General features: G+C 36.9%; 2 protein-coding genes across 7 annotated transcripts; both read left to right on the forward strand.

The window, feature by feature from the left end:
- The first annotated feature begins 2,757 nt into the window (after positions 1-2,757).
- On the forward strand, positions 2,758-15,596 carry LOC137713487 (vacuolar protein sorting-associated protein 52 A). 2 transcript variants are annotated; one of them, XM_088685111.1, is made up of 21 exons: positions 2,758-2,967; positions 3,080-3,239; positions 3,360-3,457; positions 3,768-3,825; positions 4,337-4,432; positions 5,024-5,125; positions 6,075-6,158; positions 6,455-6,535; positions 6,799-6,942; positions 9,382-9,473; positions 10,141-10,222; positions 11,570-11,752; positions 12,354-12,469; positions 12,577-12,635; positions 12,860-12,960; positions 13,470-13,520; positions 13,749-13,928; positions 14,018-14,152; positions 14,331-14,405; positions 14,952-15,009; positions 15,097-15,596. In XM_088685111.1, exons 2-21 carry the CDS (start codon positions 3,213-3,215, stop codon positions 15,399-15,401), a joined length of 2,127 nt encoding a protein of 708 aa, XP_088541237.1. In that variant the 5' UTR covers positions 2,758-2,967; positions 3,080-3,212; the 3' UTR covers positions 15,402-15,596. The 2 variants fall into 2 exon arrangements, with proteins under 2 accessions (XP_088541237.1, XP_068308890.2); XM_068452789.2 differs by having other exon boundaries at positions 2,774-3,239.
- A 1,500-nt stretch (positions 15,597-17,096) lies between these two features.
- On the forward strand, positions 17,097-22,829 carry LOC137744399 (putative serine/threonine-protein kinase At1g09600). Of its 5 annotated transcripts, none has more exons than XR_015957033.1 (10): positions 17,113-17,584; positions 17,936-18,602; positions 19,247-19,531; positions 19,631-19,948; positions 20,486-20,713; positions 20,848-20,948; positions 21,227-21,305; positions 21,430-21,882; positions 22,009-22,398; positions 22,563-22,829. XR_015957033.1 is itself a non-coding variant. In XM_088686438.1 (9 exons), exons 2-9 carry the CDS (start codon positions 18,180-18,182, stop codon positions 22,213-22,215), a joined length of 2,094 nt encoding a protein of 697 aa, XP_088542564.1. In that variant the 5' UTR covers positions 17,184-17,584; positions 17,858-18,179; the 3' UTR covers positions 22,216-22,829. The 5 variants fall into 5 exon arrangements, 2 of the variants coding, with proteins under 2 accessions (XP_088542564.1, XP_088542565.1); XR_015957032.1 differs by having other exon boundaries at positions 17,184-17,584; positions 17,858-18,602; XR_015957031.1 differs by having other exon boundaries at positions 17,097-18,602.
- Positions 22,830-23,209: the final 380 nt, after the last annotated feature.

Here is a 23,209-nt window from a genome sequence, read left to right on the forward strand (position 1 = left end):
GCACACGCGAGGCAGGGGGGCTACGACCCTTCTACATACCAGTGAGTGGGCTTTTGTTTTCCGTATATACCTATATACATTTATATTCCCAGAAATTGATTTAAAAAGGGTTATTTGCCTTATGCCATGCATGTTATTATTATCGTTTATGCATCATTGCACTCATTAGTAGTGGCATACATATATATGCATATTGGGTGCTGAGGACGCACAAGTAAGTGCCAGGTAAGTGGTATTCATATTTACTTTCAGCAGTAGTTTGAGAAACTTAGAGAGCTCATAACCTGCACCCCCGGTGTTAGTGCTCCCGCCCAGAGTAGGGCACAGTCCTTCACGTGATGTTCACTTCCCGCACCACACGCTCAGCTTGGATCCAAGTTAGGTGCATAGGCCTGTCGTACAGACCACATTAGGTGGTTCCGACTCGTAGGTGACCCGCAATTATTCGCACAGCCTTCACGTGATCGTAGCACTAGAGCGTATATATATGTTACACCCAGGCCTGTCGTACATACCACCTTGAGTGGTTCCGACTCGTGGGCAGGTTCAGTTATAGAGTTGAGATTTGAGCTCTAGATGCAGCCGTACAGGTTACGTTAGGTGACTCCGGCTGCCAGATGTTATGCTATTGATGTGATTTATACCTGGGCACTTACATTCATTATGAGGCTTTGACATGGCATATCTTGAGCATGATTGGCATACCCTTGAGCATGTTTTGCATGTTTATACATACGGTTATATGTTTATTTTCTGGGAAGTATACAGGTTTTACGGCGAGGGGTTAGAATGTATTTTGCTAAATGGTTTTCAAAGAGCTTTGTTTTTGCCCACTCACGCTTTTGTTTTGCGCCCCTCCAGGTTCTAGTTGCTTAGCCGTTGCGGTGGTTTCCCCTGAGGGCTTTCCGGCGTTTCTGACAGACACTCCCCATTGTAGGGTCGCCTTCGGGCGTACTACTGTTGTCGTTTTCGTTTGGGCTGCTATAGACCTGCTCTGAAATTGTATTTCACTTACTAGCACTTGTTTTAGTACCTTGTATGCTAGTTTTAATTATTCGTACTTTTATATTACTACTTTATTAGCTTCCGCACGTGCACGTGGCTACGTCACCTTCGTGTGACGGCCAGCACGCTCCGATCTTGGTCGGGGTGTGTCACTAATATAGTTATAATTTTTTGTGTGTCAAAAGATAGATTTTGTTAAATTAAATGTCAGATTAGTCACTGACGAGATTTGAACTCACGTTGTCATGCAACTTAACATCCTTCCACCATTGTGGTAAAGGGTCTATGAATTTATTTAAATGTAATTTAGTCAAAGATTAACAAAAACTACTATTTAGTCATATATCAATGACATATTTTTGTTATGGACTCAATGATATATTTTTGTTAATTAGGAATAGGTTAATGATAAATGTTACATGGGCTTTAAGGCATTATCATAGTTACAATTTTACCCTTCCCTCATTTTCTCTCATTTTTTTTCAAAAAAAATTGTGATTACATGCTGCCCGACCTTTCTCTTCCACCCCACAACTAGCTGCCAACCAGATTTGCGAAATATGCAATCAAGCCGTCATGTGCGCTCCATCTTCCCCCGCCAAGACACCACGTCGATCTCTCTTAGCCTTCTCCCACTCTCAATCTAGCAACTTGTTCTTGGTGGGACTGTTCGACAGCACCACACCACGGCCACCACCTGCAGGAGAAAAAAGACCCGAAAATCAGACCCCAAAAGCTATGATTTCAATACATACGCCTCATTGCCGCTATCTTTCACTGGCAAGGCCTTCTTGTTGAGCCCAAAATAGGTAAAGTCGTGATGAGCATTTGTGGGGGATGAATTTGGGGTTGAATTTTATGGGTTTTGATGTTTTCTTCTTTTGGGTTTGAAATCTTTTTGTGTTTTGATTAATTTGATGGGTTCTATCTCCTTTTGTTCTATGATATGAAATTTATATTGTCTTAAAGAAGTAATTTTATGGGTCAAGGGAGACTCCGTGAAATGTGGAAATGATGACGGGAAAAAGAAGATAACCAGGAAATAGACAATGTAATGTAGTGTCTGAATAGAAATGTGAAAACAGAATTAAGAAACGGACACTACATTGCAGTGTCTGAATCAAAATGTAAGAAAGAAAAAAAAAAAACTAGGAAACGGACATTGCACTATAGTTTTTGAATCAAAATTTAAAAGAAGACAAATAGAATAGGAAACGGACATTATATTGTAGTGTATGAATCCAAATGTAAAAATAAAGAGTCGTGCAAATAATGAAGCATAGAAGGCGTGTGAGCGATGAAAAATAAGGAACCAAGAAACAGACACTGCTCTGATTCGTATTAACGCATTCCAAAATATGAAAAAAATATGAGAAATGGGGTGTCGATTGGAGTGGGTACCAACTGTAGTGGCATATTTTGTAATTTTTGTTTATTTTAAATGCATTTAAGTGTTACAATACATGATTGACCTATTTATAATTAACATAAATATTGTTGATCTATTATCAATATGATAATTTTGTATTGATTTCATACAAAATCACCCTTTATTTAAAATGTTAATCGAATACAACTCTTTCAAAATATTTAAACTCCTAGCTGTTTACTAATTCGTAATCAGATTGAGAGAAATTACATTGAAAAAAAATTAGATTGATGAGGAATCATAATCAGATTCTTATTAAATTATTTGTTAAAACTATGTGAAATCAGAATATGAAACCTATTGAACCATATATACTGTGTATTAACTCATATGAATCGAAAGGAAATTAATAGTATTACCAAAATGCCCCTATGATCAGTAATCTATTTGTTGTTGCTGTTGAAGTTGGATTCACGGAATTCTCTATCTTTTCTCCTCCTCCTCCTCCTCCTCCTTATAAAGGTTCAGAGTGTGTCCTCCTCCTCCACGTTCAGACTTTCACTCCGACGCCCATATGCTGCCGCATTATTACGGTTCAGATTCTTCTTCTTCTGCTTCGTCGCCGGAGCTTTGTTCCTTCTTCCTTCTCGCTCTTAATTTCTAGTCTGGTTTCTTTCTAAATCTCGATTTCACGGATCCCTATAGGAATTGAGGTCCTCACCGTCGCCGGAGCTTTGTTTCCGGTCAAACTCCTCTGAAATCAGTGTATACTGAGACGCACCTCTCTTCATCGCCGGGGTCCTCTGGGTCTTCTAATCACTTGCACTCAACAATCAACATGGCTTATGTTTCGAGCAACAAAGAGGTAAACCTTACATTGCTCAATTTGATGAAGCAACAGCTTAATTAGTATGATCTGCTTCCTAATTTTGAAAATATTGTGTTAAATTACGATTTGGCGGGCATTGTGCTTGCGTGCTTGCAGGGAGACTCTTATGATGTGAGCAATGGTGATGCTCAGAAAACGGTTTTCGATTTGGGTGCATTCGTTGGGGACTTGACCGTTGAGGAGGATGCAAGCAGGTATTTACTTATTTCGTATATCTACATAGTTGATGTATTGAGTTCACATTGTCAAATTTTGGCTAACAGCTATTGGATACTACACTAGGAATCAGTATTCACCCATGTATGAGTAATGCCATGCACAAACATTAGAGAGGTTTATGCGTGCAAATTAAATTGCTTACTTGAAATGCATGTGCGGCGCGGCCGCATATTATGCTGAGTATGTTGATGACAGATGGAATAAGTATTCTAGAATTTCAAATTATAGTCTGAGAGTGCATCATCTCAGAAATGATTCCATTGTAACTTTTTCCTCACCTTTCAGTGATGATATATCGTTAGAAGGACTGCAGCAAGAATTGGAAGAATGTAAACACGATGATGTGAGTAACATTCAAGTTTCCATGCTCTTTAATGCTCCAATACATGGTTCCAACGTATTTCTTTTAATTGGTATTTTGTTTATTGTGATAAGAGAGAATGGTCTTTTCTCTGTGCTTTGAGGTTTTGAAAATGGTTCTTGTGAAATGTAATTATCCGTTGACTAAGGAGAAGTATATGAACTCATGACAAATGGAATTCCTGGAAGTGATTTTTTCCTGGTCAGAGAACTCATATGATCTTATTTACATTTTGAAAATAAGCTAGTTAGTTCATAAGGATTCATGTGGTTGGACACCTATCCCATTTTAATACTTATGTGTAATTTGTGTGAATAGTGAATACAGTAATTTCCTTGTAATTTCGTCGCTCTATTACTTGTGATGAACTACTCAAATGCATCAATATTTCTTCTATCTATCATCTGAATCTGATGTAGAAAGTTGGGAATATATTGTCTTGTGGTTATCACTAAAATGCATTAATCTTTCGACTATATATCATCTAATGTAGGTAGTTGCAAACATATTGTCTAAAGGCACGAAACTTCGGGAGCATACAAAGGGGGTTGAGAACAATATACGACAAGTTGAATTGGACTCCATCCAGGTTCTCGTTCGCTCACATTCTCTTTACTATTTTTTGTGCATTCCCTAGTTGAATTATTTCTAACAGATTTATCGAGTGATTGATATCGTGATAATAGTTCCTCTTTTTCTTTTGTTTCACTTGAGTAGCTGTGCTTGTGTGCATAATATGTGCAAATAAGATAGTGTTAATATTCCTGTTGAAATGTGTACTTCCTTGAGCTTTTTGTGATTACCATATTTACCTTGTAACAAGGTTTATTCACGGTGAACTGTTCTCGTTTTGGTTATCAAACATTTGTTATGTGTTTCAAATCTTTTCTGAGAGGTACTCATTTTTCTTGGAAGAGGCTGTGAAAATTTGTGAAGGGTTAAGATTTTGGTTTCATCCTGTTGTGTTTTGGTGCATTTGGAAATAATGTTGTCAAATTTCGCTGTTTTCAGCATAAATGCTTCTTCTATGGTGCATAGTTATTAATTTTTGTGAAAATCATTTATGCATGGCTCCCATGTAGTTTCCTGCATTAAATTTATATATATAGTGGATATAGTGGATAAGGTTCTGGGAATAATTAATTTGATCGTTCGGATCTTCCTTTATGCAATACTGCAGGACTATATTAAAGAAAGTGATAATCTGGTATCTCTTCATGATCAAATTCGTGATTGTGACAGCATCTTGTCACAGATGGAAACTCTTCTGAGTGGATTTCAGGTAGATTGGTCCTTTCACTCACAGAATGACTGTATCTTCTTTTGCTTATATTGATAGAAAGACTTCTGGCTTCTCACTTATGTTTGCGGAAAATATATTTAACGATGACTCTTTAACATAAACATATATACCCAAATAAAAACCCTCGTCAATATCTCTAGGAGGATTACTTTACAGAAAAAAATATTCCTTCTTTTGACCAGCGTATAAAGTTTTGCTTCAATCAAATACTTTGTATATGTATAGTACCATTATTTGAGTCATGTCAGTTATATTTGCTGCAGTGATTTAATAGGAATGCATTAAAAAATCCACTTTTGATTTCCATTTTAGTTATATTCTAAAATTCTAATTAGTGTATTCTTCTTGATTGTGGAGGTGTTTAAAAGAATGTACAGTGTTTGAGTTTGAAGGTGTTATGTTAGATATATGGACTTTTATATTTTTTTTCTTCCAGTTTTTCATTAATAAAGTATGTGTTTCTTTTAAACGGTTTCTAAATTTTTATTTTATCCCACAACTATGCTCGAAAACAATACTAGTATCATTTCAGCTGTGATACAACTCAAAAGCACATAAATTTCCAATATTACATGCATTTTAAATGATATCCATTTCCTTTTTCCAGTTCCTTTTCCTTTGGTTTATTAATTTCATATTTGGTTTCCTCAAGTCTTGTTGCTTAACCTTCAATTTCTTGCATTGAGATTTTATTTTATTTCCAATATTTTTTTAAAAAAAATTTAAAGCAAGAGCTTCTATTAAAAACATAAGCATAAGACTGGAGAACAAGGAGTGATCTGAAAAATAAGCACAACATGCAATCAGCCACTCTATCCTTAAATAAATACAACAAACCATAGAATTTTAAGGGGATTGTTTGTCAATTATCCTCACCCTTAACATATATTATATAAATGTCATTAACACTTCAAGAATTCTTTTCCAGTCAGAGATTGGTTCAATAAGTTCAGACATCAAAATTCTTCAGGAGAAGTCTATGGACATGGGTTTGAAGCTGAAGAATCGCAAGGTACCATTTGTTTGTATAAAAAGCTCTATGTCTTTGCTTCTCTTGAGTTCAATTAACAAATAACCTTTTGAGTATTGATGAGGCATGCTCCTCCGTAGCTTGCTGGTTTGTGTTATAAAATTGTTGGAATAATATCTGTACAAATTTCTTACTAGATTAGCAGATAATATGGTATGGAATGCCTGTAAATCATCATTATTGATTAAGGTGAATTGATGGTAGGCATAGTTGGTCTGCTTCTTATCCATATGCTTCTTGTTTCTTATATGAATGACCGGTTTATGTTCATTTAACAGGTGGCAGAATCAAAATTGGCAAAGTTTGTTGAAGATATTATAGTCCCTCCAAGAATGGTAGACATAATTGTTGAAGGCGAGGTATATCTTATTCTTTTAATTGTTAAATTTATCCTTGTAAATGCAATATCATCATTTTTCACGTTTTTTTCTGTTCGTATATGATAAAAAAGTGCCATTATAATCTTGACAAGAATGTTTTCTCACAATCTCAGCTGTATCATTTCTTAAGTGAAACTTAATGGAGAGTAACATGTTCTTTAGTTGGCATATTGAATTTGTATTATGTTGTGTTGTCTTTCTTTCATTGCTGTTAACATGCTCAATGTGTCGTTGTTATCCAGGTGAATGATGAATATATGAGAACTTTAGAGATTCTAAGTAAGAAGCTCAAGTTTGTAGAAGTAGATCTTATGGTTAAAACTTCAAAAGCCCTAAAAGATGTTCAGCCCGAGCTTGAAAAACTCCGACAGAAAGCAGTTTCCAAGGTTGGTACTAGAGTTGCTAGATAAACTGTCTGATATTGATCACCTAATTGCTTGTGTAATTGTATGTTCTTATCATACATGCCTGATCTATGTCAGTAGAACTGTAAACGCCTCTTAGGAGTAAAATCTAGTGGTCTTGTGACAAAAATTGGTCATCCTAGCCAGTTAAACATGTGCGCATGTGAGTATGTCCATTGCTATATGGGAAGCAATGTAATTGAGGTATTTGTCTACTAACTAGTAACTAATTTATTGGGAGGGATTTCGCAGTCTCTAGTCTAGACTACCAGGTTATGCACTCAATGTTTTGTTTGTAGTTATGATATGGTTACAACCTCATGCACACTACTAATCCATGGTCGGTAAAAGCTGAAATTTGAACAACAACAACAAAGCCTTTTCCCACTAAGTGGGGTCGGCTATATGAATCCTAGAACGCCATTGCGCTCGGTTCTGTGTCACGTCTTCCATTAGATCTCTTAAGTCTTTTCTTAGAGTCTCTTCCAAAGTCTTCCTCTACCCCTTCGGCCCTAAACCTTTGTCCCGTGATCGCATCTTCTAACCGGAGCGTCAATAGGCCTTCATTTTAGATGTCCAAACCATCATAACCGATTTTCTCTCATCTTTCCTTCAATTCCGGCTACTCCTAGTTTACCTTGGATATCCTCATTCCTAATCTTATCCTTTCTTGTGTGCCCACACATCCAACGAAGCATTCTCATCTCCGCTACACCCATTTTATGTACGTATTGATGCTTCACCGTCCAACATTCCGTGCCATAAAGCATTGCCAGCCTTTTGCCGTCCTATAAAATTTTCCCTTGAGCTTCAGTGGCATGCAACGGTCACACAACATGCCGGATGCACTCTTCCACTTCATCCATCCAACTTGTATTCTATGGTTGAGGTCTCCATCCAATTCTCCGTTCTTTTGCAAGATAGATCCTAGGTAGCGAAAGCGGTCGCTCTTTGGTACTTCCTAGTCTCCAATCCTCACCCCTAACTCATTTGGGCCTCCGTTTGCACTGAATTTGCACTCCATATACTCTATCTTTGATCGACTTAGGCGAAGACCTTTAGATTCCAACACTTCTCTCCAAAGGTTAAGCTTCGCATTTACTCCTTCCTGAGTTTCATCTATCAACACTATATCGTTTGTGAAAAGCATACATCAAGGAGTATCATCTTGAATATGTCCCGTTAACTCATCCATTACCAATGCAAAAAGGTAAGGACTTAAAGATGAGTTTTGATGTAACCTTACAGTTATGGGGAAGCTTTTGGTTTGTCCTTCATGAATTCTTACGGCAGTCCTTGCTCCATCATACATATCCTTTATAGCTTGAATATATGCTACTTGTACTCCTTTCTTCTCTAAAATCCTCCAAAGAATGTCTCTTGGGACCCTATCATACACTTTTTCCAAATCTATAAAGACCATGTGCAAGTCCTTTTTCATATCTCTATATCTTTCCATCGATCTTCGTAAGAGATGGATTGCCTCCATGGTAAAGCGCCCTGGCATGAACCCGAATTGGTTGTTCGAGACCCTTGTCTCTTGCCTCAGTTTATGCTCAATTACTCTCTCTCGGAGCTTCATTATATGACTCATTAACTTAATACCCCTATAGTTAATGCAATTTTGTACGTCGCCCTTATTCTTGTAGATAGGCACCAGAGTGCTCTTTCGTCACTCATTTGACATCTTCTTCGTTTTTGGGCCCACTGTTTTTCTATGCTTCATCTTTTTCAAAGCTACAACCACTTCTTACATCCTAATTCAGTGGTAAAAGGAGTAGTTTCTACACTCTTCTGAGTTACTCAACTACCTCAAAGAAGTACTCCTTTCATGTCCTTAATTGAAAAGATTATGAAAATAACCTCTCCATCTGTCTTTAACCGCGTTCTCTATAGCAAGAACCTTTAACTGACATATTTTATATAGACAATTTTTTAGTTGAATTCTTGTTCGTAGTTGTTATGGATTAGTATTTGAGTTCTATTGTGTTCCCCTAATTATGTACGGAAGAATGAATTCTTTTTTATTTCATTGTTCAGTACATTATTTTGAGCTAACTCTTGGTTCTCTTATATCAGTTTGTAAAAAACTTGGTCACATCTTAGGTTTCGAACTAATTCAGGTCTTATATCAGTATTTGAAAATATTGATCACTTTCTTAGGTCTTCAAGCTCTTTTGTATTTATTTTCTTGGAAATGTTAATTTCGCATGATTTAAACCAGTCAAGGCATGATTTAGACTTGGCACAAAACCGAGTGTAGTGGCGTTCTAGGATTCATACAGCCGACCCCACTTAGTGGATAAGGCTTTGTTGTTGTTGTTGTCAAGTTATGCTGCTGTTTAATTTCAATGATCCATCTCTTCTACAAAAGATTCATAATGTATGAGTTTTCATCTGTCTATATCTATCTTTCCACAGGTGTTTGACTTCATTGTTCAGAAGCTTTATGCATTGAGAAAACCTAAAACAAATATCCAGATCCTTCAGCAGAATGTTCTTTTGAAGTACAAGTGAGTAGTTTCTTACAGTATTCTCAATTCTATTTAGTTGGTTTCCATTGATATCACATATTAATGGATCAAATTCAAGTTGAATTCAGATCATTGAACCAACCCATTGACAGCCCCAGTTGCTGATATTCAGGGTGGCAGCAACTATTAAGGATAATGGTCTATTTACATGGGATATTAGAGGATTTGGGTAAAAGTTATGTTGCTTATTATTTTGATGCCGGGAAACTATCTGATTCACTTATGAGTTTGATCGTACGAGATAAATCCGGCTGTGAAACTATTTGATTGTCTCATGAGTTTAAGATTAGGAGAAACTGGATTATACAGTCTGTCATTTTTATGTGTGTCCCACTCCTACTATCCTTTTTCTGGATTATGTGTTGGTAGTGCTAAATGATTGTAAAAAGTAGTCTTCCTTGAGCTGTTCAGAACAAGTTCTCCATGGTGATATTGTTTCTGTATAAATATAGCATTCAGTCATGTACCAGTAATGTGTGAGTGTGACACTGCCAAACATAGGTATCTGTTAAATGTGCATGCTGTTTTGGGTTTATTTCAGGTGCGAGTGCTGGTATCTGTTAGGCGTGTATGGATATTGTTATCAGAATGATTTTATTTTTTTTGTTTGATTTATTATTTGACTGATTCCAGTGTGACAATGTAGGTATGTTGTTTCCTTCCTGAAGGAACATGGCAAGGATGTATATATTGAGGTTCGCGGAGCATACATTGACACAATGAACAAGGTCAATACTTTTAAAAATGATGACCTGTCTTTGAATTATGATATTGAAGAACTAGAATACTGCTAGATGAATTACCATACATAAACAGGGAGTGTCACAACCTCATTGTCCAGTTAACTTAAAATTCTCTCTGTTTTCTTCTATTATCAATTCTGGATTAGGTGATTTTGATTGTACATTTTGTTGATCTATAATACTTCCATCAAAGCCGAAGCTAAGCTTCATAAATGTTTAACTGCAGATAGTATCCTACTTCATAAAAAATGCTTCACAAATTTATTTCTTTTTTTTCTGTTGTGTCTTTTTGGGTACTGGTTACACAGGTTATAACTGTTTACTAGCAGATTACAAGCTTTATAAATGTTTACTTCCAGGTTGTATCCAACTTCATCAAAAAGTCTTTAGAAAGTCTTGTTTTTTAAGTGGAACCCAAGTGCCTTTCTCATTGCTTCATCTGACATCCAAATTACGCATTGCCTTCCTGTCATTTTGAGGACAGAAATTCCCAAAAAAAAAAAAAACTACTTACATGAGATGTGAAACTCATGGTGGTCAGAGTTTTGATACACTTAGCTGCCCTATGCAACTGTACTATGATATCCAATGCAAGGGGAAGTTAGGGGAGAATGAAGCGAATGATCTGTTAGGTAGAAGGAGGGAGTTAAGGGACTGACTTTTTAGTTATGTATTTTACAGGTTTTAATATTAATAGAGACACAAGGAGTCGTTGAAGAAATTTAGAGCGGAAGAATGAGGATGATAGAAAAGAATGGAGTCAAAAACTAGTCAACCATGGCTAAATGCTCAAAAGCAAACCTATATGCAGAGAAAACACATATTTACTGAGGAATTAATGTTTGAACCTCCTAACAAGAGGGGCATAAGAGAAAACACAAATTTATTTATTCACATGTTAATTGATTGATTAAATTTGGTGCTATATTCTCTATTTTATAAAATTTGGTTTCAACATAGAAATAGTGTACAAATACTTTGTTTTATTCTATTGCTGCATGTTTATACATTACCTTGTTTTAAACTGTTTACATTTTGTCCCACCAGTACTCTATACACAATTGGCCTTTTTCTTTAATATTCTAAGGTTCATAACTTCATATAAAAGGGCCTTTCTGCATGGTTGAAATGACCCTGATATTTGAAGTTCATTCCTTGGTACCTCATTTTAACATTGAATGCAGCTTTATTAAAGGAGTTGGATTTTATGCTATAAATACTATTGTAAAGGGTAATTGATAATGGCACATCTTTTCCCATTAATAAAAAATGGGGCAAAAAGAAAATGGATAATGTATGTAGTATATTGAAGTTCAGTTATATGTTTTGCAGGTTCTCAGTGCACATTTCCGCGCTTACATTCAAGCACTTGAGAAATTACAGTTAGATATAGCAACATCTAGTGATTTAATTGGTGTTGAGACTAGAAACACTAGTCTCTTTTTAAGAGGAAGGGAACCACTGAAGAACCGGTCTGCTGTCTTTGCCCTTGGGGAGAGGAGAAAAATTTTAAAGGTTTTGTTACTGCAACTAACTCGTTAATCCAATTTTATACAAGCCCATGGGAAAATGATATTAACTTTATTATCTTTGCTAAAGGGTTGTTTCCTTTTTTCATAAAAATAGTTGCGAAAAACTATCAACAAACTAATGCAACCTGTGTAACTTATTTATGGCATAGTGATTATTATGCTGAATGTTGCCATTTTTGTCCCACTATTTTAGCAATGTGACATTACATGTTAGAACAGCCTGCTATATATGTTGAAGAATATAAAAATTGCAAGATAGGCTGGAGCAACAGAGGAGCTCTTCTGTTATGTTGATCATTGTATCATGATTCATGCCTTTATGAATGAAGAATGATCAACATTTTAAATCTGTTGTCATAATCAAATTGAGGAGATCTTTAACTTCTTTAATTGTGAGTATTTTAATTTTGATAAGGATTGTTATACTTCGTCTTATACTCCATTTTTATATGTTCAATTGGTATAAATGTGATAGATGATGATTTTGTAATGGGCAGCTATTGTTAGTTTTCTTATAATGGCATTTTCTTTATATATCTTGCATGTAAAAAAACATGTCATGTTTGAATTTTGCTATCTACCAGGAAATTGAGGAACCTGCATTGATTCCACATATAGCTGAAGCCAGCAACATCAAGTATCCATACGAGGTCCTCTTCAGGAGCTTGCACAAGCTACTTATGGATACTGCTACTTCCGAGTACGCTAGAGTTTGCCTCTGCTCCTCATTAATGGTTTCTAAAATGCTAATGGAAAATTGATCAAATAATGATATTTGTTTTCACAATTTTCCCCTCTTATATGCAGGTATCATTTCTGCGATGATTTCTTTGGTGAAGAATCCATATTTTATGAAATTTTTGCAGGTAAATCTGACAGCTATTCTTAATTCATCTTCTTATGGTTAAATATTTGGCAAAATGCATACTGATTATAAGTACAAAGAGCATAAACTTCTCCCAAATTCTAAAGCATTACTGGTGACTGTGTTTAGATTCAGATGATCACTTTGGATCTTTTGAAGATCTCACTGTGCTTCTTTTTGAAAATTTGGTTCATTTTGATGACTTCTAATGTTTTTTAATGCCAGGCCCATTTTCTGTAATTGACGAGCACTTCAATTCAATACTTCCAAATTGTTACGATGCTATTGGGGTAATGCTTATGATTCGCATAATACACCAGCACCAGGTAGTGTTCCAGTTCCTAAGATCATATTTTTTGTAAAGGAGTTTAATCATGTCCAGAGTTGTTATTTAACCTGGTTGTCTGTATGTTGGTCTAGGTTTTCTCATTAATTTGTCGTGTTTCTTTTGTTTTTTGAGGTGTTTCATGGACTACTTGTCCATGCTTCTTGTATTCCTTGTGCTTTCTCCGGATCAATCTTGTGCTTCTAACTTTCTTATATAAATAAACCAAATAGTTTTAAATATCAGTTAACTTTTTTGGGCCTCCATGTTGTCTGCATTTTTTTTCTAGGTTTGGTCCTGATGTGAGTGTTCTTACTTTGTAGTTTGTACCACAAACTCATGACATGGTCATATTGTGCATACTATGTGGCATAGCCACATGTCACTTGGCTATAGATGTTGAACAGAAAGTGTTGGACAATTCTCATTCTAATGAGACCCTCAACCTGTGTTCTGTGGTGCGTTTGCTAGAAGATATTCTATTTCTGATTCTTTTTCCTTCCTTTGCAGCTCATTATGTCTAGGCGGCGTATTCCATGCTTGGACTCATACCTTGATAAGGTTTGTGTCCTTAATTTGTCTGCATTCTAATCTTGTCATCTGCATTCTGCATGCATTTTCGTGTATTCTTAGATGGTTGACGATAGGTAAATGTAAAGAGAGAGTTACAAATTGCTAGTATTGACTTATGTTTCTTCAAGTGGATCATATTGAAAGCACAGCTTGTATTGGGCTCTTATATCATAAATGCATGTAATGACTTTGCCGTCTGATTTGAAACATTAACAGGTCAATATTGCCCTATGGCCTCGCTTTAAGATGGTGTTTGACCTGCATCTAAACAGTCTGCGGAATGCAAATGTGAAGACATTGTGGGAAGATGATGTTCATCCTCACTATGTCATGAGGCGTTATGCTGAATTTACAGCTTCACTTATCCACCTCAATGTGGAATATGGAGATGGGCAGGTTAGATATAGAAAATGAACTTAAAAACTTAATGCTCAGTAAGATTCTTGATCACTTCATGGGCTTAATTATCCTTTCATGATTCGCAGCTTGAATTAAATTTGGAGCGACTGAGAATGGCTATTGACGACTTGCTTATCAAGCTTGCTAAATCATTTCCAAAACCAAAACTACAAACTGTGTTTCTGATAAACAATTATGATATGACGATTGCTGTGTTGAAGGTAAACTCAGTTTCTAGTTTCTTTTGTCTTTTCAAAATTGAAAAGGAACATCAAGGAATCTATATCAACATGAAGGTGAAATTTAAGCGTCTGGCAAGATTTCTTGAACATGCTCAGTTGTATCAGTTGCATGCTTTGGCTGCTGCTGTTTTTACAATTTTTGTCATTTGAATACTAGGAAGCTGATCCAGAAGGTGGTAAAATTCAAATGCACTTTGAGGAACTTCTGAAAAGCAACACGGCATTATTTGTGGTAAGTGTCTGGTCGTGCTATCTATCTTGCAGATAATGTTTTGGTGCAAATTGAAGGTTGCATTATATGAGTTTGGGTATCAGCTAAACATTTTATCTTTCTAATTCATATTTGATATGGAACTTCGGTATTGCTTGCGTATTCTTTAGAAGTTTTTAACAAGAACATAAATGGAAGCATATCAAGTAAAAGTATGAAGTTGATAAAAGTCGATTTTACTTATAAAAGTAATGGTCCGTTTTTCATAGATAGGAAGGGATAACGATTTGCATCAGTGGAAACAGTTATTTCCTTTAATTCACCCAGGAAGCTTTAAGGGGAAAGTTAATTGGTTATAGATTATATGTTTTTAAATTAAGAAGAAATTAGGTTTTATAGCCATTAGCCAATCAAATGCTTTCTCTTACTTACCAGTATATTGTAATCAAAATGATGAGAATGGGAGAAATAACGCAAACGTATAGCCTCTTTTGTTCTTTCTTCCCTTTACAGTATATGGTTTTGCTTTGCTTCTTTTGTTTTAAGCTTTCACCTCTCTCCTTGCAGGAAGAACTACTACTAGAGCATTTTGGTGATTTAATCAAGTTTGTTAAAACCCGAGCTTGTAAGTATTTTGATGAATAATGCTTTGGCGTCTTATACCCTTCTAGTCTCTTTATATTAATGTACTTATTTGCAATTTCCTTATCAGCGGAGGATCCAAGCGCTAGTTCTGAGAAGCCTATAACTGTTGCGGAGGTTGAGCCCCTCGTGAAGGACTTTGCAAGTAGATGGAAAGCTGCAATCGAACTGATGCACAAAGACGTCATAACTTCTTTCAGCAACTTCTTGTGTGGTATGGAGATCTTGAGGGCGGCATTGACTCAGCTGTTGCTCTATTACACTAGGCTCTCGGATTGCATAAAGAGGGTTGTTGGTGGGTCTGCTCTCAACAAGGATCTAGTGTCCATACCGTCAATCATGTACGAAATTAGAAAATACTCGAGGACTTTCTAGGTTGTTTCGGTTCATATGGGTTTCCTGCGTTTGGACTTTTGAGCATAATGTAAAACTTGCAGTCATCAAAAGTTGCCGAAGAAAGACAGTTACAGTGTACTTTTCGCCAATAAGCTTCTTCGTGATTTCTTTTGAATCTTTGGTTTGACACTGAGACGCTGCTTTCCGCTAGTAATTTCTGTTGTGAGCTTCTTCGTGATTGCTTTTGAATCTTTGGTTTGTCTGCACCATTAGTACGTCGTGATGGTAATTTACTTACTGTTATTATTGAGCTGAAGAGGGGAGCTATAATTAGGAGAGATTCTCTCATGCAACCAAGATTTAATACCAGTCATATCGTTGTACAATAAATGTTTGCTATGTTCGGTGACATGAGAAAATCTCTCCGTAATTAGAGGGGTGTTCAGACTGTTCATGTTCAACAATGACTTTGTTAGTCGCCACCAGCCAAAGGTCATGTTGAGCTAATTTCAAGGGTTTGACACGAATTTCTTCTTAGTACATTTTGCACGTCAAAATTTAGTCTTCGTTTGGTATTTAGGATTGAATTGATTGGATATTCTGCTAAATTAAAGGTATGTTGAAGGGAGATGGTAGGATCTGGTCAAAGCAAAAGAAGAAATTGCTCAAAGCCTTCCTTTGAAATTTTGTTTCCACTGTTTCCAGAGACGTTTGGACACGCCAACACATGATTTGGCTCGAGTATTTCTTTCAGTCTTAATGCCAAGAGAAGATTTGTGAGGAAAGATGATTGCATGCGCGCTACTGTTAGAGGCTGTCAACAGACAATGTATGTGTAGAGATTTTGTAAATTTTTGCGAGATCTTTAAATCAAACAATTAAGACGATGGTTCGATTAAGTTATTTTTTATGTCTTAATGACCGAGGACTTTTGGGTTTTCAATGTGTCGTGCTTGCCTCAAAGAATGTAAAGACTATGAGCCAACTAAAAGGAATACACATGAATGTAAGAATGAAGGCCGTGATAATGCTAAATCAGATCAGTGAACTGGGTTAAGTGGAGAACATTTTACCTGGGAGAGGAAAACTTAGCTGAAATGTCCATCAACTAGAACTATACAATAGTCATGAATTTTGAGGTCTTGGCGCCAATTTTTGAGACGAAGGTTTGACAATTTTATGTTTATTCGGATTTTTGTACAATTCCTCTTTGTCTGCACCATTATCCATACACCCCCCTTCATTTAATTAAATTTGGATTTCAATTTTGAAAACGTAGTTATGGGAATGAGATTCATTATGTCATGTTCTTTTGTCTAACAGTTATCAATTACTCGATTAAAAAAAATATTAAAAAAAATAAGACGAATTTTAAAACGATATTAAATTTTAAGAAAGACAGCATGGATCTTGACGAGTGTATTTTTGCTCATTACCATTTAGTATGGTGTATACTTACTATTCTATTTATCATTGTTAAATGAGTTTGAATTTTGATATTTGTGCTTATCCACTACACGAATCTCGCAATTCAAATTCATCTAATGATGATAAATAAGATAATGAGCATATACCACACTAAATGGTGGTAAGTAAAAATGCTCTGGACCTTGACTAGTCCTGTCCCATTCATCTTCCTGTGGGACCAATAATCTTGGACCCACATGTCGCCACGTTGCAGAACCTCAACTCTCTACCCGTGTGGTATCTCTCTCTCTCTTCCTTCTGTATGTCGCTCTCTTCGCCTCTTGTTCGAACGTAAATTTTAAGTTCTCCCTCTCTCTCCCTCTCTCTCTCTCTCTAAAACTACCAATAACAGAAAGCAAAGCAAATAAAACTTGCTCGGTTTCTTTGTTGAAGAAAACAGAGTGGAATGGTGTCTGAGAGAGCTCTGCCTCTTCCGAGTTCAATATCGTTGGCTGGCTCATCGTAATTCCAGATCCTAAAATCTCTCCCCCTCCCCCCCTCTCTCTCTCTAGAATCTCCCCGTTGCTCGTCTGTCATAACCCACATTTGAATTTCCCAAAAGGGTAAATATTTGCCATTCAAAGTAATAGTCTTGGATGGCTTTCGTTGGAATTTACCTACCTTTTCTATTTATGGAATTAACCACATTGGCCCCAGAAATTTTCGCTACTTAGTCACGTCGCTCTGTTGTTCCTTTTCCGCCATTTGATTCCGTTCTGCATTGCCTGATTCCCCAATTCTCATTCTTTCTGCAGGTTTGATTCCATCTCTCTCTCTCTCTCTAATTCCCACTGGATAAAAAGCGTTGGCCTTTTTTGACAAAAAGTTTCCTGCTTGAGGTTGATTTTGATTGAACGACTTGTCTTCGATCTGGGTTTTTGTAATTTGTGAATTTGACATTAGGTGATTCTTAATATCAACTGGTAGTGTGGAGAAATCCCCTCATTGGGTTGTTGGCATTGGTGGAGTTTTCTTGAATTTGGGGATCTGGGTTCTTTTGTGAGTTATACTTTTGTTGTTCTTGGTAGGTATTCGTTTAGAACCGTCGATTCGGAGATCTGGATTCTTTTGTGAGTTATACTTTTGCCATTTCCCTTGGTTTGTAGAAATTTGAGTTGAACTGCTGGTCGTGCATTTCGTATTCAAGAACTAATCGAAGGGTGCATTCATTATATAGAAGTTGTTGATTGGAGAAGTTAAGTTATTGATCAGTTGAAAGTGGTGATGCAATGCTGATCGGATTACATGCTTTCGCTGCAAAAATCTCGGCCTGAGAAATGGCGTTTTGCACTGGGAAATATATGAATTTTGCAGTATTCTTGTTGGAATAAGGGACTGTGAAGTAGAATAATGGGCTGCATTTGCTCTAAAGGAAGGTCAGCCAATCAGTACGTTTCTGAGAATCATCGTAGAGACAAAGAACAAAAATCAAACAAGTCTTCAAAACGGTCAGAAGCTGCAGTTGGGGCTGATGCAACTGCGCGGTTGATAACCAATCCCCACAAAGAAGACAATGCAGGGTCAACTCCTATTTCATCGGATGAAGGGGAGAAGAAGATGGTGGTTGCTGAGAAACCCACAAAACCCTTCATGGAGGGTGGGGCAAGTGGGGGAAAGTTACCGTCTGGGCTGACTAGGATAACCAGCGTAAGAAATGGAGAAAGAGGTGCACAAGTTGTTGCTGGATGGCCTTCTTGGCTGACTGCAGTGGCAGGTGAAGCGATTAATGGATGGGTGCCTCTCAAGGCAGACTCATTCGAGAAATTAGAGAAGGTCTGTTTGTTTGCTTTTATATCTGTAATCCTCTCGTTTAATAACAATGTATTACGTCTCCTACATTTAAAAAATTTCAGGTGTGAATATTACATGTTTATTGTGAATCTCTGATTCTTTTCATTTACTTTTCGGAGTAAATTAAAATTTTGGGGTTTGTTTTGGAGTTTTGCTTTAAGTTTGTACCAAGAGCATAATGCGCATTTAGTTTTTTGGTGACATGCTTTAGAAAAGTCTTAATTTGTCAGATTGATTTGCTTACAATTGTTGTCAGGTGGTGTCAGTAGATTTTTATTTGTAAGGAGATATATATGCTTGCACATTCTGATGGTAAATTTAATAGCATTCTGATAGTAAATTTATCATGCATATCAAGATTTTAAAGTAGGTTAGATGCACTCATACTGCAAAAAAAAAAAAAAAAAAAAACTAAAACTATCTACTTCTTATTGAAGTTTTCAGCTACAAAGCCTACAGTACTAATGGATCCCATCTATGCTCACTGTTGCATTGATACCTTGTTTGTGAGAACCACATGAAACCAAGAAGTTTGAAACTACTCCTCTCTTGTCGGTGTCCACATTAAGGACATTTTATTTTAGTCCTATTTCTAGTGATTTTTTTCTGTTCTGCGTATAATGCAGATTGGACAAGGAACTTACAGCAGTGTGTACAGAGCCCGTGATCTTGATTCAAACAAAATAGTTGCACTGAAGAAGGTGCGATTTGCCAATATGGATCCAGAAAGTGTGCGTTTTATGGCGAGAGAAATTCTTATTTTGCGTAGGCTTGATCACCCCAATATCATGAAGCTTGAAGGTCTGATTACATCAAGGGTTTCGGGCAGCTTATACCTTGTCTTTGAGTACATGGAGCATGATCTTGCAGGGATTGCAGCACGACCTGGAGTCAAGTTCACTGAAGCACAGGTCTTTTCATCCTTCTGATCTTATTTTTATTATAGTAGCAGGACGTTTGACTAATCTTTTCTTGCTGTTGACATGTGTTGTTCGTGCACTGGGTTGCAGATTAAGTGTTACATGCAACAGCTTCTTCGTGGACTTGAGCATAGTCATAGTCATGGTATCTTGCACCGTGACATCAAGGGATCAAATCTTTTGATCGACCATTATGGCAACCTTAAGATTGCTGACTTTGGGCTAGCAACCTTTTACCGACCCCGCCAAAAGCAGCCCCTGACAAGTCGGGTAGTAACCTTGTGGTACCGACCACCTGAACTTCTGCTTGGCTCTACAGACTATGGGGTTGCTGTGGATTTGTGGAGTGCTGGTTGTATTCTTGCAGAATTATTTGCTGGGAAGCCTATCATGCCAGGAAGAACAGAGGTATTTTTCCCAGCTTCTTCATGATATATACACCTAAAACTGTAAACGTATTTATATTTATGTCCGCTTGCTTTACATGTATTAGATGTGGAAAAAAAAAAAACTAGATATTCAGTCATCTTAAACTCCCAACAGCAAACTTTGAATTTAGTATCTTTGTGTGTGAATGTGTTATCGGTATGAGAGGGGAATATAAACACAAAGTCTTGCTTACGTGTTTGATAACTGGTTTTTCCATAATGGTCCGAAATAGGCCACAACTGCATTGTTCTTTTTTTGTTTCTTCCCACCATCATTTGATAAATATATGCGCTGTAACTTAGAATGTAAGCATGAAGAATTTGAACTACTCTGAGATGCAACTCTAGTCGTTCAAGAGCATGAGCTTGATGTTTGGCTGATTCGAACGTATTATGTAACCAGATTCTAATGAATGTCATATTGTATGGTTAAGCCCTTGTGCTCTAACATGAATCTAGCAACTATACCAATGGCTATTTGATTGTGATGAGATCTCATTGTCTATTTTTTTTGAAGGTGGAGCAACTACATAAGATATTCAAACTTTGTGGCTCACCTTCTGAAGAATACTGGAAGAGATCAAAATTGCCACATGCAACTATTTTTAAACCAGCACATCCCTACAAGCGATGCGTTGCTGAGACATTCAAGGACTTCCCTCGATCCTCATTGGCCCTGTTAGAGGTTCTTCTAGATGTAGAACCTGAAGGTCGGGGAACAGCGTCTTCTGCCCTTCAGAGTGAGGTAATCACGGGTTTTCTTTGCTTTTGGAAACCATGCTGCCTATTTCCGTTGGATTTTGTGATCTTGTCAATTGGAAACAATTTTGGAAATTAGATCTTACTTCTGATCTATTTTTATTTATTTTTGTTTCCCAGTTCTTCACATCTTTGCCTCTTCCCTGTGATCCATCAAGTTTGCCCAAGTACCCACCGAGCAAGGAGTTTGATGCCAAGCTCCGAGACGAGGAAGCTAGAAGGTGAGCCATTTCCAAATTGTATTAACTAATTTTCAGGTCCTTGTGCAGGCGTTGGTTACGAAATCTCTTTACTCATACCATTAAAGAGTATCTATATACAGAGAGAATAATGTTCTCTTGCTAGATATTTCACATGTTATGTTGCCAAGATGTTAATCTGGCACCACACATTCAAACAAGAGTCCACCTAATTAATGGAAAGAGATGTGTATGTGTGTTTTGAGTCAAGATCAGTCTTGTTTTTACTCGCGCTTGAAAATTATTCTCGTCTGAACCAGGCGAAAAGCAGCTGGTGGGAAAGGTGGGAGTTCCAAAGACTCAAAGGCTGTGCCAGCATCAGATGCCAATGCAATACAGGTATTATTCCCTTACAAGTTTGTAATTATATCTTCATGTTTTTAAATACAAAACTCAAATTGTTGCAAAGAATTACTTATTTAGGTTCTAAACATTTTGTTGTATGTATTTTCTAATCTTGAAGCGACAAGGACAGGCTAACCCCAAAAGCATCAGTGAGAAGTACAATCCGGAAGAGGATAGCGGCTCTGGCTTTCCTATTGAGCCTCCCAAAGGAGCAGCACCAAATGCCTTCTCCCATTCTGGCCAGTCAGTGCACCCAAGTGCATTTGGATCTTTGCAATCTGGCCACTCTAAGAATGGTGCGGAGTTTAGCAGGCAGAAGTCTTATATGTATCGTGGAGCTGCCCACTCATCGAGGTTTTCTAATTCAGCTTCAGTTCGAAGTGGTTCACGGTTTGATGGTAATATAGAAAGTGCAAATCCACATTGGCCAGAGGAGCGGATGAATGGAAGATATAACTATTTAGACAATGGGGATTCCTCTGCGAAACATGATTGGTCCCGCCATTTTCTGGAAAGGCCAAGGTCTTCCCATAAGAAGGATGAACAGCCATCTGGGAAGGAGTCCGCAATGGTAAAGGAGTTTACCATTTTCATCTATTCCATGTTTAATTTTAAAAGTCTACACCTTTGTTTACTGCCGTTGTAGAATTTAATATTTAACATGATTAATACTAAATCATTTTCCGTTTGGTATCAGGGTTATGCTAACAAGAAGAACCGGATTCACTACTCTGGACCATTGATGCCCCCTGGAGGAAACATTGAGGAGATGCTCAAGGAGCATGAGAAACAAATACAACATGCTGTCCGCAAAGCTCGCCTGGACAAGACCAAAACCAAGAAAGCTAACAGTGACAATGGACAAACAGAATCCCTACTTCAGCATGTAAGAAACGGCAGGTGATGACAAAAGAGAGAATTGCACTGCCTTAATTTTGAAGGCCAGAGCTCCTCAGATCGGCATAATTCTGATATTAAAGAAATATTCCTTTCGAGAACTTGATAAATCTCATCACGGAAAGATAAACTGGGACGCATGGAGCTCCTTCTGATTATATCACATCAAATATGTACTCGATTTATCAAGGTACGCCATCAACTCAAGCACTAATCATCACATGCTAGAGTTGATTCAGAACGAGTATTAATCTTTGCATTCGAAGTGTCTTAAATCTGCGGGCATTGACTTATAACCTGCTCCGGAATGATGGTATTTGTTATTGACAAACCGGAAAATTGTTTCGTGACCAGATGCCGAGAGAAGATCGTCGCTTTGGTGTTGAGATGCTGGAGACAAGCTGAAACCCTATTTGCTCAATCAGCTCTATTACATTCTTTGTAAAGTAAAAGCTTAAGTTATATGATTAAGTAGAAGGTTTTGTCATCACATTCACAAGTGCATATAATTAAGGATAAGCCTCCGATGTGTGCAGTTTGTTTGTCGTAGATTAATTTTTTACAAGGTAATATTGTAAGCTATTTTAATTTAAGGAGATGAACATACGAACTTGGGTGCAAGGCGGGGATGGTGTATTGTGCTAATTGGCCTAACTCACATTACTTCTCACACTCTTTTAATTTCCGATCGTAGAAATTTATTAAAGAAGAAAAGACAAATTAACAAGGGGTGTGTAGAAAGTAAAAATTAGTGTAGATAGCATCACCCTTGTTTTATTGCTTGAATCAAAATCCTGGAGTCCCTTTCAATAATAATTTGATTAAAACTTAAATCCATTTCTGTGATTAACTACAACGACTATGAATAAAATGTATCTAAACTAACAATGAACATGATAAAAATACAAAAATTGATTACAAAATGGATAATGCTAGGGGAGACAAAATTTCTAAACCAAATGATATGTCACCAATAAGAAATAAACACGTTAATCAATACT

This window comes from Pyrus communis, chromosome 15, assembly GCF_041283825.1.
Source record: "Pyrus communis isolate YQ-2024b chromosome 15, ASM4128382v1, whole genome shotgun sequence".
Classification (NCBI taxonomy): Eukaryota; Viridiplantae; Streptophyta; class Magnoliopsida; order Rosales; family Rosaceae; genus Pyrus; species Pyrus communis.

Bases quoted from the DNA above. Each gene is read 5' to 3' on its own strand.
- LOC137713487 (XM_088685111.1), top strand. From the start codon at position 3,213: ATGGCTTATGTTTCGAGCAACAAAGAG. The intron at 6,536-6,798 runs GTATATCTTATT...GTTGTTATCCAG, and splicing joins ACATAATTGTTGAAGGCGAG to GTGAATGATGAATATATGAG. The intron at 9,474-10,140 runs GTGAGTAGTTTC...GTGACAATGTAG, and splicing joins AATGTTCTTTTGAAGTACAA to GTATGTTGTTTCCTTCCTGA.
- LOC137744399 (XM_088686438.1), top strand. From the start codon at position 18,180: ATGGGCTGCATTTGCTCTAAAGGAAGGTCAGCCAATCAGTACGTTTCT. The intron at 19,949-20,485 runs GTATTTTTCCCA...TTTTTTTTGAAG, and splicing joins TCATGCCAGGAAGAACAGAG to GTGGAGCAACTACATAAGAT. The intron at 20,714-20,847 runs GTAATCACGGGT...TTTGTTTCCCAG, and splicing joins CTTCTGCCCTTCAGAGTGAG to TTCTTCACATCTTTGCCTCT.